Source organism: Penicillium oxalicum, chromosome III (assembly GCF_001723175.1).
Source record: "Penicillium oxalicum strain HP7-1 chromosome III, whole genome shotgun sequence".
In the NCBI taxonomy this organism is placed as follows: domain Eukaryota; kingdom Fungi; phylum Ascomycota; class Eurotiomycetes; order Eurotiales; family Aspergillaceae; genus Penicillium; species Penicillium oxalicum.
In genome coordinates, this window is record NC_064652.1 from 2,438,732 (window position 1) to 2,455,944 (window position 17,213).

Consider the following 17,213-nt stretch of genomic DNA (forward strand, 5'->3'; position numbering starts at 1 on the left):
AGGTTCCTCGCTTGGAAAGCTTGGCGAGTGGAAAGTTTGTTGATTGCTTGGACGGAGGAGGAGGAAAGGGGGAAAGTAGGAGAGGGGAGCAAAAGGCGATGTGAAAAGGCCAAGACAAAAAGCCCGATGCTCTTTGGATGTTTTTCTCTTGTTTTTGGCCCATTGCTGCGGCAGACTTGGAGGGGCATCTCGCATGTGCGGCGTGAGCACATGACTGATTCATCTTCGACGGACTCTGTGTGGCAGACTGGGAACTCTTAGAGGGGTGGTTGCCGAAAAGGGAAGCTCCATATTTGAAGGATCGTGATCTGTGCCATGCCTCTCCCCTTTGTTGCAGAGCCAAGCTATTTTGGTGTTGTAAATGCATGGCTGATTATGGCGAGATCATGGAAGACAGAGATACTCCTAGGAACTCCTCGTAGCACATTTGGGTCTAAATGTCAAGATAGCCATAGGACTTGAAATGCACATCTTAGAATACCGCCACTCGACCCGTAATAGGTGAAGGGGTATAGGTTCTTCTGTATTGTACAAGTAGAAGAGTACTACCGTAAAGTACCCAATGAGGCCTAAATGGTGACCGCCGACCGTAATCTCCACCAGCATGTCTCTCTATCCTCCGTTTTTGACCATCCCGATTCCCACCTGTTTCCATCGTCGCAATCGCCCTCCCTAATTCGATTCTAAAAGCACGCAATCCAGCAGTGCCCCCGTCATCATTGTGAGACTTCATTTTAGCTGGGTCTCTTTAGAGTTGTCCCACCGGCCGGATAGAGAATTGATCCAGTTTCCCCCCCAGCTTGAATGCGGGGGGATGCGAAGCTGTTAGGTAACAGTTTCCACATCGCGAGTCTGGGGTAAGCAACTACGGCCAGGATGTATCCACCGTGCCACAGATGAGGCAGAGGATGACTATGGTCCACGAGGAGGAGGGGGACGACTGACGAGAACCTTTGATCTGGATTTCCAATTCTTGAATTCGTAATATGGAAATGAGACCTCGTATGTACGTCGATGGTTCATTGGGTCCATGGGATATCCATTTTTATCCACCCTTGTCCACCTCGTCGCTGATCTGGGATAGGAAGCTACTCCTATCCACTATGTCAAGGAACCTAATATGGATGTTGCGGGGATTTGGTGTTTTTATTTTTCCTTTGGGGCTGGCAGCCAGCAGTAGTAGATGCCCGACGACGAGCTAGGGTGTTTAGGCCAAGGGCAGAGGTGAAAATGGACTGTTCTGTGGACAAATTGTGTGAGCTAATAGATAGGACGGAGCTCTTTGGCGGTGGGCAAGGTCGTTCATTTGATTGTCGGAATATCGCAACATGCACGAGCTATCTCACACACTTCCTGTCTGCATACTTGAGAATTTGTCCACACCACGTTGACCGCGCCGTCTTCAAACCTGCGAATCATGGAATGTAGAGATGGGGAAAATAGCCACGGATGTTCGCCGGCCCGAATTCAATATCGTCCCAGAGGGATCTCAGCCCGGCCCGGCGAACAGGCGTTATTCACAAGGTCGGCATATTTGGCAGGCCTAGAAATTGCGAGAAAACTCAGTTCGCTTGCAAATATTTTGAACCGAGTCTCTCCCTTGACCAATGGTCAAACATCCGAGGAAAGTGATGCACGGCTATTGTCGAAAAAGGATGCAAGTTCCGACAGAGGGCGATCCGGGGCGAGGCTCGTCACGCACGCGCACATGCACCCGTTGTCCATGGGCACTCCAGCATGTCATTCTCTCCAGAAAAGATGATCATCGAGTCAAGCGCCCGAGCGCATTTGGCAACAATGCCTTGACAAATTCCGGGGTACCCCGGAAGTAACGGTAAGTCTTGCAGGTCCACAAGGAAAGTCGCGCATCTTGTTTCTACTCCAGATATCCACTCGCATTCCGGGACTTTGAGCGTTTGCCGTCCCACTTCAATTAGTCTGGTAGGAGTCGAGAGTACACTTGAAACTTCAAAGTGAGGAGTCACCCTGAGTCATCACCACATGTACTCCAGGATCATTACCCCAGAAAATCGGATACTCTCGAGGTCTGGCCACACCCCCACACATTAGCATTTCGACTGCCAATGCAGAAACCTAAAAGCAAAGAGACACAGACTTTGACCAACGACTGTCATCCTATCCTGTAAACCTGTCAGTTCCACGTCTTGCGTGTAAAATATCCGATTCTAAACTGCAGAGAGCGCCCTGGGAATCCGCGAGTAGCCGACGTTATGCCCCCCGAGTGCCCTGCTGAGGCGCGGCTCGGCGAGAGTTTGTGGTATAAGTCTGGCGAGTTGATTGGCGCGAATGCGGAGAAGTTGAGATTGACTCTGTGCAATTCATGCTTGGCGGGGCTCGTGAGTCAATCTCGGTCTTTTTGGAGCGAGTCGCCTGGACGTCAGCCTCAGTAGGGTATGATGAACCGCGGTCTGGGTATCGATGTTCATTCTGAATTTGGCAAGTCGACTTTGTCCTGATCGGCTACCTTCACCCCAAAGGCGATATGAAGTAAGCAGGGGGAACTGGGAATTGAACGACTTTAGAGCAGTGAGCTGGATCGGTGCACGTCACGCCATCTATGCGGTGATCAAAAATGTGGGAGAATCGCAGTTACCACAGCTTCGTCATGAAAGGGAGCTTCCGAAGTCGACTGGCGTGACACCAAGGAGACTGATGGTGAAGATGCAATGAGTGTTGGCTTTGACACTGACACGGATTCCAACAATCTATAGAAAATCGAGAGCATCGCGAATGCATTCACGATGGCAGAGATTTTCTCACCGGCCTGAGGTTGTCCTACACGTTATCTTCCGCTGCCGCGATCCTCGAACGCGATCCTTGAGCAGGCCATATCTCAGCCTGGTCCCTGCCCCCTCACAAGGTGGAGGATGGCCTGAACATGTAGCAGAGTCCTCGACGGATGCAGTATTCGCATCAAGTTTGCTTTCACCAAGCCAAGCGCCCCAATTGCAGAACAACAACTTGTCAACCAGAAGTGCGCGGGAAAGATCATTATAAGAGTCACGTTAGACGGCCACTTGTACAATGATGGAAAAGCCCGTTTCCGTGCAGTCATTGAAGATTTTGAGATGTCATTGCAATCGGTATCATTAAATAAAGTGGCATATCCGTTTTTCCAAGTGTTTCATTTCTCAGCCGAACTAGCTTCAGACGCTGCCGGGCCCTTCACCACCAGGGATCAACTATGCTAGAGTTAGAGAGGGCCATTGGAAGACGAAGTGGAAATCACCATACCATGCAGATGTTGTTTCCATTCAGCAGAAGCTTGGGCAACTTGATTTGAGCGCCAGTGTAGTCGCTATGGGGAAATTAGTCACTTTCGTCGAATATCAACGCCGCTCACCGCAATCACAGCACAAGCAGTGACTCCGAATTTGACGAGCGCCGAGGACTCTCAAGTGACCCTTTCAGAACATCAATGGATTGAGGCGCTTACAATTCAGTCACATCTTCCAGCACCATGTCTAGGTTTGCTAGGTCAGCATGTTTTTGATATTTCAAACAGACAGTAAACACGAGGAATACTTACTGACGTAGTCGTAAAACCCGAGCAAGGTCCCGGAGAACTCTACACAATATCTTAGTATGCTTTAATAGCTCTCATGGCTCCATTGAGAGTCAAACCCTTGTCGCCCTTCATGACCACCCAGATGCGAGAGCCAACGCACTTGTCGATAAGCTCTATCAGAATATTAGCGGGGTCTCACGGTGCGGGAGTCAATTCTGTCCACATACCAAGGGGAAGAAGTTGTGAGGCCATTTTAGTGGATGTTGAAGAACTGCCTTTACTGATTGCAATTTATTTCGCTTTTCTCAAAATGTCACGCGTGACGCAGCCAGCAAGATTCACCCAAGAGGTTATACCAAGCTGCGCCGCCGGGGGGATGGCCCACGAGCGACCGGGTTTTTTGCGGGCCGAGAACCACGTCCAGATTCGGAATAGTGCGACCGCCTTTTGGAGACCCGTCACACGAAGGCTTGCCTAGGGCACGACGCGGTGGCATGAAGCATGATAACAGTCTCGTTTTGTCCTATATGAGCTTCTGGTCTTTGCCCGAAGCTGGCTAAAAGGCTTGAAACAGTGCGGCGCCTGTTACTCTGCCATTGAGGCCACTTCTGCGGCATCGCGCTATGCGCACGCAGCAGTATGCGGGGATGGGCGACCTTTCCAGCAGGTCTGAGGCACCCGTCCTTGGTATCGACTGCTCCGTGCAATAGGCTTGGCCAACGCCATAGCTACTCAGGTCTGAGGCACTTTTCAACCCAAGGGTAAGTTGATCTTTCGATGAAGTGTGACTCGGTCTCTCTAATATTGTGAATGACTATAGTGTTGTCAATCTCTCCTTGTTATGCCCGCGAATCGGACATCGTCGCTGTCGAGTTCATCGTGGACATCGCCTTGCGAATGATGCCCGAAGATCATTCACTGCTTCGAGCCGCTCGCAAATTATCATAGTGGACGAGGAGGAAGATGAGGGTCAAGTCACTCCTACGCCTCGGCGTGCTTCAAGAAGGCCAAGCGCGGCTCGAATCGCACCTCAGAATATGAATGATTTGATCCGCGCACGGGAGCTCAGGGCTCAACAGCGATTAAACAAATCGTTGGATCCCAAGAAGCTTCGCGAGATTGAGAGGAAGGCACGTGTGATGGAGAACATATCCGTGATGGTCCATGAGTACCTGGAGACAAAGTATGCTCTTGTCGAGCACCGTCTCTCGCACAGCGCCACCGCTATCAAGACACTGGGTCTCGAATATGACCAGTATATCTCGATGGCTGTTTTACATTTTGAGCGGCGGGCAGAGATAACTCAAGAAGCCTGTCTGTTTCTAGAGCACCAGTATTGCAAGATCGTGTTCCACAGACTTCCATATCTGAGGTCGGAGGTCTCAAAATCAGCGCGTATTCTTGCAGAATTGCATGTCAAGGTTATCCGTTCCTCCCTGGCCGTATTGAAACAGGATTCAAAGCTTCTCCGCATACACTTGCATCAAGAGTATTTGAGTCCGCGGAATGTCGCCCGAGCCAAAGTCGATAGAGCACTCAAGCGAACTAATCTTCTGGCTCAACAATACATTGAATTGCAGGGCAAGGTCTCTGATGTGCTGAGTGCCTTGAATTCTATGACGCCACTTCTACAAGCCCTTGCCTCCTTGGAGACGCCGTCAAAGCTGCGTTATGAGGATTTTTTAAAGAAGATCCTTGCCCATGGCAATGACTTTGGTACCACGGCTCATGTATATCGCTGGTTTTGGCGCACGAAGAGAAGATCGGAGATACGGCTCGGCGATGCCTATTTGCTGGAATTCTTCACTCTGGTAAACTCGGTCAGATCTGCTGCAATCGCTCCGTCAAGATACATTTCGTCAATCATGTTTGAGGGCAAGGAGAGCCAGCGCACACGAGAAATCATGCATAGACAGAGGCTTCGAGTGATCGATCGCATTCGCAGGGCATACCTTCAACGGTGGAAAGGCCCCAAACCGACTTGGTCCCCCGCGCTCAACAAATACTGGCGCCAGCTCGATCTATTTGCCCCCTTTGAGATTCAGCGATTGCACCACATGCTTTTGACAAAGGAAGTCCTGTACCTGATTCCCACCACGGCGGGATATTTTGGACCCATGTGGGAAGGTCTCGCAGAGTACCAGACAAAAGAGCTGCTGCGGAACTATCTAGTCGACTGGCATAAATCATACAGGGCCTCCTCGAAAGAGTACCTGGTGGAGCTGGAGCTGTACAGATACATCAGCTGGTACCGATTCGGGCTTGAGGAGCGAATGGCGAAAACGAGGGTTCCGAACATCATCCAAGCCGAGGGTCTCTTTGTCTCAGAAAAACCGATCAGTCAAGAGCTCGGACGTTTCTATCGTTGGATCCATCAAATGATGGACCTCCGCGATAGAGGGTTTGCACCAGACATGGCTGTTCGCATGTCCAAAGAGTCCAACTTTCTTCAGACTTGGTCAAGGATGACGGACAGATTCAAGGAGGAAGCAGCTGCGCGAAAGTCTCAGATTCTCGACCTCGGTTCTGTCAAAGTCCGTCGGCGCGGAGTATCGCGAAAAACGGCCAAGATTTCTCGTCTGTGACCAGATTCAAGAGCGTGCGGCAAAAAGTCAAACACGCTGTGCGCTCAAGGACGGTCTCCGAGTCTCAATCTGGCAATCCGGCGGATACCACGGCCAAGGAAGCCAGTCAAACTCAAGTTAACGCACTTCTGCATCAAGGCAGCGGCGAAGGAAGAAACGGCAGTCCTTGGCCACAGCATCCAAACCGTCTGGTGCTCCACGACGAAACACGGATCAACGTGAAAAGCCCAGGTTATCAGTTGCGGCCGTCGATTCGCCCAGCCAGGTTGGAAAGACGAGTCGTACCTCTCTGCTCAGCAATGCCGAAGCAAGGACAACCACAGTCGACGAATGGCAGAAAGGACGAGACCGTGCTTCCAAACTGGGCGTCTGACAAGCTCCAGTCCAGTAGAAGCGGGCAACCGGTCTCGAAGCTGTCTTCATCGTCGGGCTCCAAGGCAAATGATAAATATGACACTGTTGATCAAGGACCTGTGCGACGAAATGACAAGAGAAGCCAGACAAAAAAACGTCGCGAGTAGGCAAACCCTGGACAAGCGTCCAACGCAATTTCTGGGAGCCCAACCCCATCACCATTCCCGGTGGTTTGAATCCCAGATTAAAGGACCGACCCTACAGCACTGCTTCTCGCATGTACGGCGACTTCAACGCTGATGAATTGAGGGGCAAAAATGCATGCATCCCGCAGTTGCAGGCTTCGAAAGTGCACTCCGACAAAATCTCAATCTTGTCAGAAAAAACAGACCGTGCCGAGGAGGGCACGATTTCAGCTGAAGAGGAGACGTTGTTCTGGAAGCACAGTGACCAGCTATCTCCTGATGGACAGAAACCAAAAGTACACTACTGCAAAAGCCGAGAGAGTACCGAACGCGTTTTGCAGCATTTCCTTGACAGTAAGGTCATCGGCTTTGACTTGGAATGGCAAGCACAAGCATCCGCATCACGCGGTGTTCAAAAGAACGTGTCACTCATCCAAATTGCAGACGAAAAGCGCATCGCTCTCTTTCAAATCGCTTTGTTCAAACCCAGTCGGACTCGCGAGGATCTCGTTGCACCGACCCTCAAGCACATTCTCGAGTCACCAGACATCACCAAGGTTGGAGTTTCGATCAAAGCAGACTCGACCCGGCTACGTAGATATCTCGGCATCGAAACACGTTCGATACTCGAACTTAGTCATCTGTACAAACTCATCCGATACGGACAAACCCAGCCAGCGCTGGTCAATAAGAGACTCGTGAATTTGAGCGATCAGGTGCAAGCACACTTGGGTCTGCCCCTCGAAAAAAGTGGAGATGTGCGGTGCAGCAATTGGACGATACCGTTAAACTATAGCCAGGTTAGCTGTGAGTACAGATGCTGATCGTATCCATTGAAACGTGGGCGAGGAATTTTTCCTTTTTTTTTGGCTTTTGGCTTTTCTGGGAGGAGCCCGCTGACATTGATTCACAGACGCTGCCACAGATCCATACGCCTCTATCTGTCTTTTCAATGCCATGGAGAAGAAGCGACTGGCCATGAAACCTACTCCGCCTCGTCCGGCCCATGCCGAATTAAATCTACCGATCGTCTGCCCTTCAGGTCAGACAGTGAACGTGGAGGATCCGCAGGTGGTTCCTGGGATTGTTGATGGCGATGTCATTGATCGCTCTTGATTACTTTTTTCAAGTCTTCCTTGTACATCAAGGAATTATATCTTTCCATTCATACGTACGTTGCATTTATTTGGGTCCACATAGATCGCGAACTAGGCCCCTTTACAATGCAAACGGGCATGCTCACCTTTGGCTTTGACCTACTGGGGTACATACTGTAACGAAGTTTTGCCGATCTAAAGTGACTTACGTACTCTTCTACGCTCCCTTCGTCCCAGTCATCACCGTCTTCTTGTTTCATCGTTCTAGAAGTCAGGGTCTTCGCTAAGTTCTGCGCATCAAGGTAGTAGTAGAAGCGAGTCTGGCCCTGATCCACAGCAGTAAAGAGGTACATTTATAATACAAGAGGCCACAGCATTGACTTCGTAACGAGACATCGAGGGTATATTTCAAAGGAATCTAAGACCGACATCCATCATGCAGTCTGTGTCGACAAGATGAGAGAACACAGAGAGGAAAAAAGAGCGGAGGTGTAACCAAAGCAACCAGTGCTATTTAACCTCTCAATGGGAGCACTTTAGAAATGAGCACCTCCTGTCGACACAAGGGACACTCGGGCTTTTCCCGCACCCAGTCCCGAACACACACCCAGCAAAAGACATGTCCGCAGGTTGTGACACTAGGGTCCTTGAAAGCCTCAAGACACAGCGTACATTTCCGCTGTTGTCCGTCCGGAATCCAAGCTACCGCCCCGGGATCCACGTCCAAATCATATCGGGCCGATGAAGCCGGGAGCAAAGGCACTGTCGAGGGATTCTCGATCGTGGCAATGAGCGCCCCTGCCTCGGACGATGCCTCCCCCGTTTTGGCACCGGGATCTTCTTGCTCCTCGTTCATCGTGGTTGCCAGCTTGCGCACGTGCAGGAATCCCTGCACCGCAATCTGCAATACCATCAACACGCCGAGGACCTCATATCCGATGCGTTGTTCGCTTTCCTCGATCTTCTTTGTGAAAACATATCGTAGACGCCAGATGCGTTTGGAGAGGTGATAGTATGAGCCGGTGAAGTAGAAGGTCGCAATACTGAGAGCGTAGATGGGCGAGACCGAGGTGATCGAGTCCAGATGGTCGAGCAGGTATTGTTGGAGGCGGAGTTTTGTGAAGAATGGTTTTTTCGCTTTCTCGACCGCCGTGTTTGTGCTGAAGGCGGGTTTTTTCAAATTGAGTAGACTCGCTTGCTGCGCTGCTCGAAGCTGCTGCTTGGCGATACTTCGCTCGAGCTTATGGCGTACACGCTGCCGCAGCGCGGGCAGCAATCGCTGCAGAGACCATGGGACAAGGATACTGCTGAGAATGTACCCAACACGGCGTGTGATTGCTGGTAACCGCAGGGTATCATCTTCTAGTTGAACGAGGTCGCAGTATTCCTCGCCGAGGGTGCGGTTGCCGATGGCGGTGGTGAGGGAGAAGTAGAGGAGTTCGGTGAGATGCTTGATCGCGTCGGAGTGGGTGTGAGCGTACCGTGCGCCGCGGAGAGCTCGTATGATGGATTGGACTTGCTGGACCAGCCCGCTAGTGAGATAGGCATCCTTTTCATGGGCACGAATGATATCTGGAGATGTTGCAAACGGGTAGAAGTGCGAAGTTGAAGAGCCGATGGGAGCATCGGGTGTGGTCAATGACAAGTGAGGATCATCTTCGGCCATGATGGGCGATGACAAGCACTAGAGATGGGAGGATTATAATGTCCCTCTGGTGTATATGTATCTAATACGAGGGTCTTGAGGCCGGGCGCGTCAAATTACCATTGAGTGGAGGAATCAAGCTTGTCCCCGAGATAACCGTTCGCATTCCCCACGACTTGACGGGTCTGTTTCCCCGGGACTGCCTCGGCTTAAGGTCATGTGATGATCTGTCCGACCGCCGAGGATTCGGGGGTGTCTGGCCCTGTTCAGTCCCAGAGTCACATGACCTGCACTTTCGGGCGGTAGTCTCGAGACCAATCTCCTGCGGTCATGTGAAACGCCTTTTTTTGAATTTAGATTTCTTTTTTTTTTCTTTTTGCCGCGGCGGGCCGCCGAGTCCAGAAGATGCCCCTGACGAGTCTAAAAATAAAGTTGGCTTCTTTCTCATTTTCGGAATCGATGAGAGACTTGAAGCTAGCAGGATCCGTTTCAGTCTTCTTGATGGCTGCGAGTATCTTCTCGGTATTGCTTGCCCGTCTGCTGAGATGCTCTGGTCACCGTGATTCGGGTATGACTGAGAGTATAGTACTACCCCGACAATCAGGATCCGAGGGACAGACGACGTCACCTTCAGAGAGACTCGTAATTATGTGGATCCAACGATCGACATGATGTGATTGTGCACTAAGTCGTCCGCAACAGATGGTATGAGCAAGTGTAGAGAGAAGTCTTCATGGCGGAAGGTGGGTTTCAAGCGTGGAATGATGAGAAAGACTCTGTCCTTCTGTGAACTCACTTCAGACCGATCGACTGTAGTAGTAGTCCAGTACTCTACTTCACTGGCTTCTCAAGGATGCTCCATAGGGTCCATATTGATCCACCAGTCTCTATCTCTATACTCGGCCGTGTAGTACGGTAGTGAGTAGGCTCGAGTATCAGGTCTTCCTCGCTTTCTTGTCGGTCTTACGCTCGAACCAAAGACACCCTATGGACCAACACTCGGCAACACGCGTGGCAACCTCCGATCTACCCTCCGTTCATCTGCGGTTCTTAGCATACTTTTAGCAGCAGAGGTATACCAGCCCTGTCTCTTCCTTGAGGCATGATCTTTTCCTGTCACTGAAGACTCGAACCTCCCGGTGCTTAATACAGTCAGAGGCCCCGACAGACGAGTCAGCGCGCCAGTTGTCGACCTAATGACTTTTTAATTCTCTTGGACTAGCAGACGAGGATCCAGACCCTCAAGGACTCCCGAAGCGCAAGGGACCAGCCGACACTGAATAAGTTAATTCGATTCTCAGCGACTCCACTCCGTCAAGTCGCCCCAATGAAGAGCGACGACTCGCACTCGCTCCGACATGCTGCGGGACCTCAAAAGCCGGCAGAAATGAATGGACAAAGTGAACCAGAGAAAGAAAAAATCAAAAACCAAAATTAATTTCACCAAAAAGAGGGACCAACAAATCGACTGTTCCACTGTCGGATGTCACGCTTTGGTCTCAGGGTGCTGATTACCGAATCTGAAAGCGGACGGGACAGGAACATCCAAGTGTCCCCATGGTCGCCATTTCCACGTCAGAACAGACATTGTCCCTCCTGTCAACGCCCCAACTCATCGGCCCTCTCCATTTTGACCCGGAGATCCCCAGAACAGCCTCTCCTCCCCCCCTGTTTGGTTTTCTTGTCACTTATTCTCACCCTGCCGGCGGGTCATCACCATATCTCTCGCTTTCGCTTTCGCTTTCCTCCTTTTTCCAACCCCTCCATTCCACCACCGCCTAGCCTTGCCCGTGTCGTTCGCCTTGTCTCGATCGCCGTGCTCCTGAATCAGTCCATGGAATAATGCCCAGCCCAGATCGACAGCCACAGATTGATGGCTTTGGCTTGACCTTTCCATTTCCCTTGCGGGTAGCAACTCTGTTAGTGGCCGGTACGTTGTGCGATTTTCCATGCCGGCAGGACCATTCGTGTGCGCGGCACGCGACACAGCTTGCGGCGACTAATCGAGGGTGATAGGTTTTTGGGGATGGGCGATCAACTTGCACTTGCTGGCCAAAACGGATATTGTATGTTGAGGATCCCTTGGGTGTACCGGGAAATATCACAATAGACCTTTCCAGGACTGACAGTCGCACTTTTCTTTTGGTGCTCGCCTCATAGGATGTCCCAGCATTGATTCGATACCCCTCCTCCTCCGCCGCCTCCTCTTCTCAGCGATCACACCATGCCTCTGCCTACCGATTAGCATCCATCTTGACGGTTCCACTTACCCTGTGGTTGGTGGTCTTTTGGATCGTCACCCATTGCCAATACGAGCTGGTCGGTCGCTATGATTATATCCCGCAATCGGTCTTCACCGTTCTTCTCCTCATCCTCATCTGGCCTTTCAATCGCGCCTCTCGCGCAGGTCGCATCCGACTCTTGTGGACCCTAAAGCGCGTCGCCATTGGAGGTCTTGCAGAGGCGCAGGATGGCAAATTTGCGGATGTCTTGCTGGCGGATGCTTTGACTAGCTATGCGCGAGTCTTAGCCGATCTGTATATCAGTTTCTGCATGTTCTTCAGCGATTTTCTGTTTGCGACATCCAAGCCGGACCGAGGTTGTGGAAAGGACTTTATTACGCCGCTGATTATCGCAATTCCGAGCGTGATTCGACTGCGCCAATGTCTGACCGAATACTTCCGCGCACGTCGCGCGACTTCGCGCCGAGAACAGAGCAAGGCGAGCCAGCATCTTGCTAACGCATTAAAGTATTCCACGGCGTTCCCTGTCATCTACCTGAACGCGAAACTCCGCAATTACAATCCCTTTTATTTCCACGGCTTTAGCGAAGTGACTATTATCCGTCTGCTGTGAGATTTCCTGTTCTCGTGCTTGCCTCGGTCGTCCAGATCGATTGCTAATGTTGCGATGTCGCCAGATTCATCTTCTCCTGTATCAACTCTGGCTATTCTTTCTGGTGGGACGTCGTCAAAGATTGGGACTTCACTCTGTTCTCCTCCAAACGACTAGACCGAGAACATCCATATGGACTGCGACGGCATCGTGTCTTTTCATCTGATCGTTTATATCACGGTGTCATCGTCGCCGACTTGCTGCTTCGCTTTTCATGGCTCTGGCGGGTGTTGCCAGGTCTTGCGTGGCTGTCCGAGACCGAGTCGGGTCTCTTCCTCCTGATGTTCCTCGAAGTTGCGCGACGCTGGATGTGGGTTTTCTTCCGTGTGGAAGCGGAGTGGCGTAAGTGTCTCGTCCCGTTTTATCCCACCCTGATCTCATCCCATATGACGCATGCAAAAAAAAAAACGAGAATAAAAAGGGAGAGAATCTTCCGACCTGTTTTGAGGTCATGTTCGCTAACTCAGTGGCTGGTTTTTCATTAGTCCGCAACACGCAAGGTCCTGCTCTGGATGATGTCCTCCTCGGAGACTTGAGTTACAAGCTCGATGCCGATTAAACTGTATCACCAACCCATTTTGCCTCACATTCTTTTTTTCCACTTCCGCATTGCCTGTTTGCATTTTCTCGATACACTTGTACACCACCAGCATCATTGTTTTTGCAAATGTCGTTCGCATGGACTAATCGTTCATGCCTTGAATGCATCGTGTTGATTTTACGACCCGTCTGCTCCTCACGCGGTTCAGCCTCATTGGAACTATTATTGATACGGCCCCTTGATGTCATTTTCTGCCTTGACGAAGCATGTGAATGTGCTTCGATATCTTTTTCATGTAATGAAAACCTTCAAACATCTAGCAGTACTTAGTCAATGGGTCCGGCAAAGACAGCCCCCCGTGAAGAAAAGCTGGCCTGGAGGGTTGTTTTGTGTCGCAAATACGGAGATGAGGCCGATCCAGCCGAGTGCCCTGGATGGCTCCTGACGCATAGGTCCCCATTGACATTGAACCCTTTTACCTTTTTCTATTCGTGTACTCTCGGACCTACTGGCAGTAATCTTGAGTTCAAGTCAAATTAAGAAATTCCAGCCTTAAGAACTCAAAGACAGCGCGGTTTCCCTCGTAGACGAGTTGATCACCAACGGGCTTATTAACCATCTTGAGATATATATATATGCTCAGGGCCGCCAAATTTGAGGTCCAGTTCTAGTGCACCGTCCGGGCAGAGAATGTCGGGCCTTCCAACAATCCACCACAATATCTGATTGCGTCGGGCACGATTCACTTGACCGTTCCATTCGAGATGAAATTGCATTGTGATAGTGTTGAACACCTCATGACCGGGGTTACTTGGATCGTAGGTAGTCTTGACCACAGCAAGTGCTATGTATTGAGATAATAGGTATGTAGGCGAATTTGTCCACACAGAATTAGATTATCAGAGAAGAAAGCCCGCTTCTGATATATACATAGACAAAATAAGCTTTGTGCAATGAAGACAAAAGGAGAGAGAGTAACGAGAAAGGATCCTACAAAATATAACAAGGGACGCTCACCGAAAAGAACGCCGGCGCGTTGAACATGGACAGTCGAATGTTTTGAATAGAAGAAAGAGGCATTTGCACTGGGAATATATGGCACAATGAAAAAGGGGGAGAATGAATCGAAAGCAGATGGGCAAAAGGGCGAGGGGGAGAAAAAGGAACAAGACACAGAGGAAACTCCGTCGAGCTAAGAAAAAAGAAAAGAAAAAGGTAGACATTTAATGACGATCAAATCCAGATTGAGAGCCTCGAGGAGAGGTGTGACTCTCAAAGAGATCTTCCAGGTATGCACTCGGCGCGCGGCCCTGGGGTGGCTGATTCAAGTTCAGCGAGCTCGAAGATGCAGCCATGTAGGAGTGACGATTCGGTGGTGCGTCCGTGTAACCGCCTACGGGGGGCAGCGAAGGCGATGATCCGGCGAAATATCCACCCCCGGGAGAGACAGGACCACCGGCACCGGTAGGAGAATAAATATGAGGTTGGGAATCATGATGTTCGCGCGAGGGTGTCGAAACACCGGCCGCAGCATAGTATCCTGCGGGAAGATATGTCGAAGCTCGATTCCCAGCATTGGGAAGACTGTGATGCGATCCGGTCCCCCCGGCCGTGGGCGAGAAAAATAGCCCACTGCTGGAGCTGGGGACTCTCTTTGTTGACTTGTACGTCGTGCGGGTAGATGTGCCGAGTTTGTCGAGGGAGACGTCGTTGCCTGCGGCGGCGGCTGATCCAGCTGCTGCGGTGTAGACGCCGTGCGAGCGTTTCCGACCACCACCGTTCCGACGAGACAGTCGTTTCTTTTCGGAACTTTGCGCGAGAGCTGCGCGGCGCACGGAACGGTTGACGGACCATGCGACCAGGGCTCGCCAGGCGAGGACGGCCAGTCCGATCAGAGCGAGGATGGCACCGACCGCAATGAAGACGGTGCCTTCGGGAATATTCGATTCTTGCATATACGGCGCATTCTCGGTAGGGGGGACGGCGACGACGGGGCCGGAAGTTGAGGTTGAAGAGGAGGAGGATGTTGAGCCCGTTGTTGTGGAAACGGAGGACGTTGACGTGCTATCAGTGGACGTGGAAGAGGAGGAAGATGTTGTCGTTGATGAATCCATGGTGGACTGCGAGCTCGACGAGGACGAGGAGCTTGCGGTAGAGGCTGATGTTTTTGTCGACGAAGTGGTCCCGCTTGACAGACTCTCGGTGGAGGTGGACGAGGAGGGATCTGCAGTGGTGGTCTGGGCGGCATCGGTAGTCGCCGACGTGTTCGCATCTTTCCCTTGCGCCGATACATGACCAACCGTGGCCAGGACAACCAGAAGGAGCAGAATGAAAGACAGCTGGGATTTCCCAGGCCTGCTGCGTAGAACTCTCATTGTGCTTTTCTATGCTTTTCTGTGCTTCAAATCGTCTTGATAAGGCTCGGGAGACTCAAGACTGTTCACGGCCCGTTGAATGTCAGGGCCCAAGCGATCGGTTGAGGGGCAATATTTGAAAGAACAAATTATCGATAGCGCTCAAACACACGAACGCCTTGCTTCGGGAATCGAGCGTAGTGATTTGTCTTCGCGTGAGATTCGGGGGCTGATGCTGTCCCCCTAATCGATTCTGGGGTGGGATCCACACTGACAGGCGGGGGTTCAAATGAGAGTTGTACGCAACAATCTGAACGAGCGACCGGTTCTCAACGAGATGAACGAGTGAGGTGGATGGTGGAATCTCGAGGAATTGCCAGAGAGCACCGAGAAGGGTCTTTGAGTGTACAAGCGAGAGTGTGCGCACGAGAAGCCAGGGCAAATGGTCTCAGGCTCCAGCGCCAAGTGGAAGAGACTAAGACCTGAGGCGGCTTGAGCGTGGATCACATGATGATGATGGTTGGAATTCTACCAAAAGATCGCAGTGTGATGTATCATACAAAAAACATGGAAAAGTAAAAGCCAAAAGAGCAGCTGAGGGAAACAATCGGTCCAATGCACAGAAATAATCAATCTTGTTCTTGACGTCCAATCATTTGTTCGTCACTTGCCCAGCCTACTGCTGCTTCTTCTGAACAGCAGCAGATGTATCTTTCTCGAACGCGGCATATGGAACTTGCAGACTGCTGATCGCACTGAGAGCGATGTACAAAATGATAATGCACAGGAAGGAGGCCATGAATCCCATGAAGATACCTATCATAGAGGGTCAGCTGGCAGTTCCATCAGCGCGGAGAGAAAGGTAGATTCCCGAACCTGGGGTAAAGAACTGGTACTCGTCAAAGAGAGATGTGGTGCGATCCGACTTGGAGTCGCGGGAGTGAGCGGAATAGTCGCGCTTCAGCTCGATGCGAACGGAGTCAGAGTAGACATCTTCAGTCTCGTAGACCGCCGAGTCGGTTTCGGGGAACTCTCGGGGTGAGGTCACGTAGAGCAGGGTATACTTAGATGAGGATGGAATCCGGTCAATGACATCGGCAATCAAGCCGTCTAGAGGAAGATCAGTGTTTGTTCCTCCGGGTTGATGCTTGCTTCACGTACCATTGCTGGAGAGCTCGTCGGCCCGGTCCGAGCCCAGTGAAAGCACGGGGAAATTGATGGCAATGACTCGAGGCCCAGACTCGAAGTAAGAGGGATATGTTCCAGCTGTGGCCGCTCCGTATCAGTTGCAGTCCTAACCCTCGGGTTGTTGTCTCCATAACCAGGGCGACCATGTTCACTTACTGGAGCCGTTAATCGTGGTCACCTGCGTCTGGCAGGTTCGCGCTAACAGGTCCTGGATCTGGCTGGTCTCGAGGAGACCAGACACCTCGTTGACGATGATCTTCGATCGAATGGCCTTGTCCTTGCCTAGCATCTTCGCGCCGAGGCGGGGTGCCGACTTGCGGGTCGCAAAGTCCGAGCGATGCACACCCGGTTGATTGACGATCACATAGTACTCCGAGGGACATGATTCGAGAGCATTGGAGATATCGCCGAGCAGCGACGTGCCGGTCTTGACATTCGCGGAGGTTGCTAGCAGCCTAGGTGTAGGATGGGGCAAGTTAGCTGGTTGTAGCTCTCTCTGTCTCTAGCTTCAGCTCAGGCGGATGCAGCATACTCAGACGTCGAGGCGAGGAAGAATGGAGATGTGTCACGGAACGCATCAACAGCAGCTGCTCCGAGGGCGAGCAGCCCAAACTTGCGAAGATGCATGGTGGTTGGGGAAGGAGATGCAAGCTGGAAAGGTGGATGATGATGTTAACGGGAGATCCGATTTGGGCTCGGAGGCGGTCGCCCAGACGGGGGCCCGCTGCGGCGTCTGGAGCTTCGGGTCCTTCCCAATTTTTTTTTCTCAGTATCGCAACGGACTGCAGTTCGCAACCTCTCACTCCGAGCCTGTGGAAAAATTGGTGGCTTTCTTGTAAC

General features: G+C 51.4%; 6 protein-coding genes across 6 annotated transcripts; 2 read left to right on the forward strand and 4 right to left on the reverse strand.

Annotated features, from left to right (window-relative positions):
- Positions 1-3,167: 3,167 nt before the first annotated feature.
- POX_c04287 (putative U6 snRNA-associated Sm-like protein LSm5) lies at positions 3,168-3,781 on the reverse strand (the record flags this gene model as incomplete). Its single annotated transcript, XM_050113167.1, has 6 exons — positions 3,168-3,203; positions 3,256-3,319; positions 3,458-3,485; positions 3,551-3,589; positions 3,646-3,702; positions 3,757-3,781. The coding sequence occupies 6 exons, from the start codon at positions 3,779-3,781 to the stop codon at positions 3,168-3,170; spliced, it is 249 nt and encodes an 82-aa protein (XP_049970723.1).
- A 785-nt stretch (positions 3,782-4,566) lies between these two features.
- Positions 4,567-7,769, forward strand: POX_c04288 (uncharacterized protein; the record flags this gene model as incomplete). Its single annotated transcript, XM_050113168.1, has 4 exons — positions 4,567-6,063; positions 6,126-6,631; positions 6,733-7,460; positions 7,567-7,769. 4 exons carry the CDS (start codon positions 4,567-4,569, stop codon positions 7,767-7,769), a joined length of 2,934 nt encoding a protein of 977 aa, XP_049970724.1.
- A 495-nt stretch (positions 7,770-8,264) lies between these two features.
- On the reverse strand, positions 8,265-9,416 carry POX_c04289 (uncharacterized protein; the record flags this gene model as incomplete). The annotated part of the gene is made up of 1 exon (XM_050113169.1): positions 8,265-9,416. One exon carries the CDS (start codon positions 9,414-9,416, stop codon positions 8,265-8,267), a length of 1,152 nt encoding a protein of 383 aa, XP_049970725.1.
- A 1,821-nt stretch (positions 9,417-11,237) lies between these two features.
- Positions 11,238-12,849, forward strand: POX_c04290 (uncharacterized protein; the record flags this gene model as incomplete). Its single annotated transcript, XM_050113170.1, has 5 exons — positions 11,238-11,325; positions 11,412-11,461; positions 11,556-12,247; positions 12,316-12,632; positions 12,776-12,849. The coding sequence occupies 5 exons, from the start codon at positions 11,238-11,240 to the stop codon at positions 12,847-12,849; spliced, it is 1,221 nt and encodes a 406-aa protein (XP_049970726.1).
- Positions 12,850-14,054: 1,205 nt separating this feature from the next.
- Positions 14,055-15,206, reverse strand: POX_c04291 (uncharacterized protein; the record flags this gene model as incomplete). Its single annotated transcript, XM_050113171.1, has 1 exon — positions 14,055-15,206. One exon carries the CDS (start codon positions 15,204-15,206, stop codon positions 14,055-14,057), a length of 1,152 nt encoding a protein of 383 aa, XP_049970727.1.
- Positions 15,207-15,861: 655 nt separating this feature from the next.
- Positions 15,862-17,000, reverse strand: POX_c04292 (uncharacterized protein; the record flags this gene model as incomplete). The annotated part of the gene is made up of 5 exons (XM_050113172.1): positions 15,862-16,001; positions 16,062-16,295; positions 16,347-16,451; positions 16,530-16,828; positions 16,906-17,000. 5 exons carry the CDS (start codon positions 16,998-17,000, stop codon positions 15,862-15,864), a joined length of 873 nt encoding a protein of 290 aa, XP_049970728.1.
- Positions 17,001-17,213: the final 213 nt, after the last annotated feature.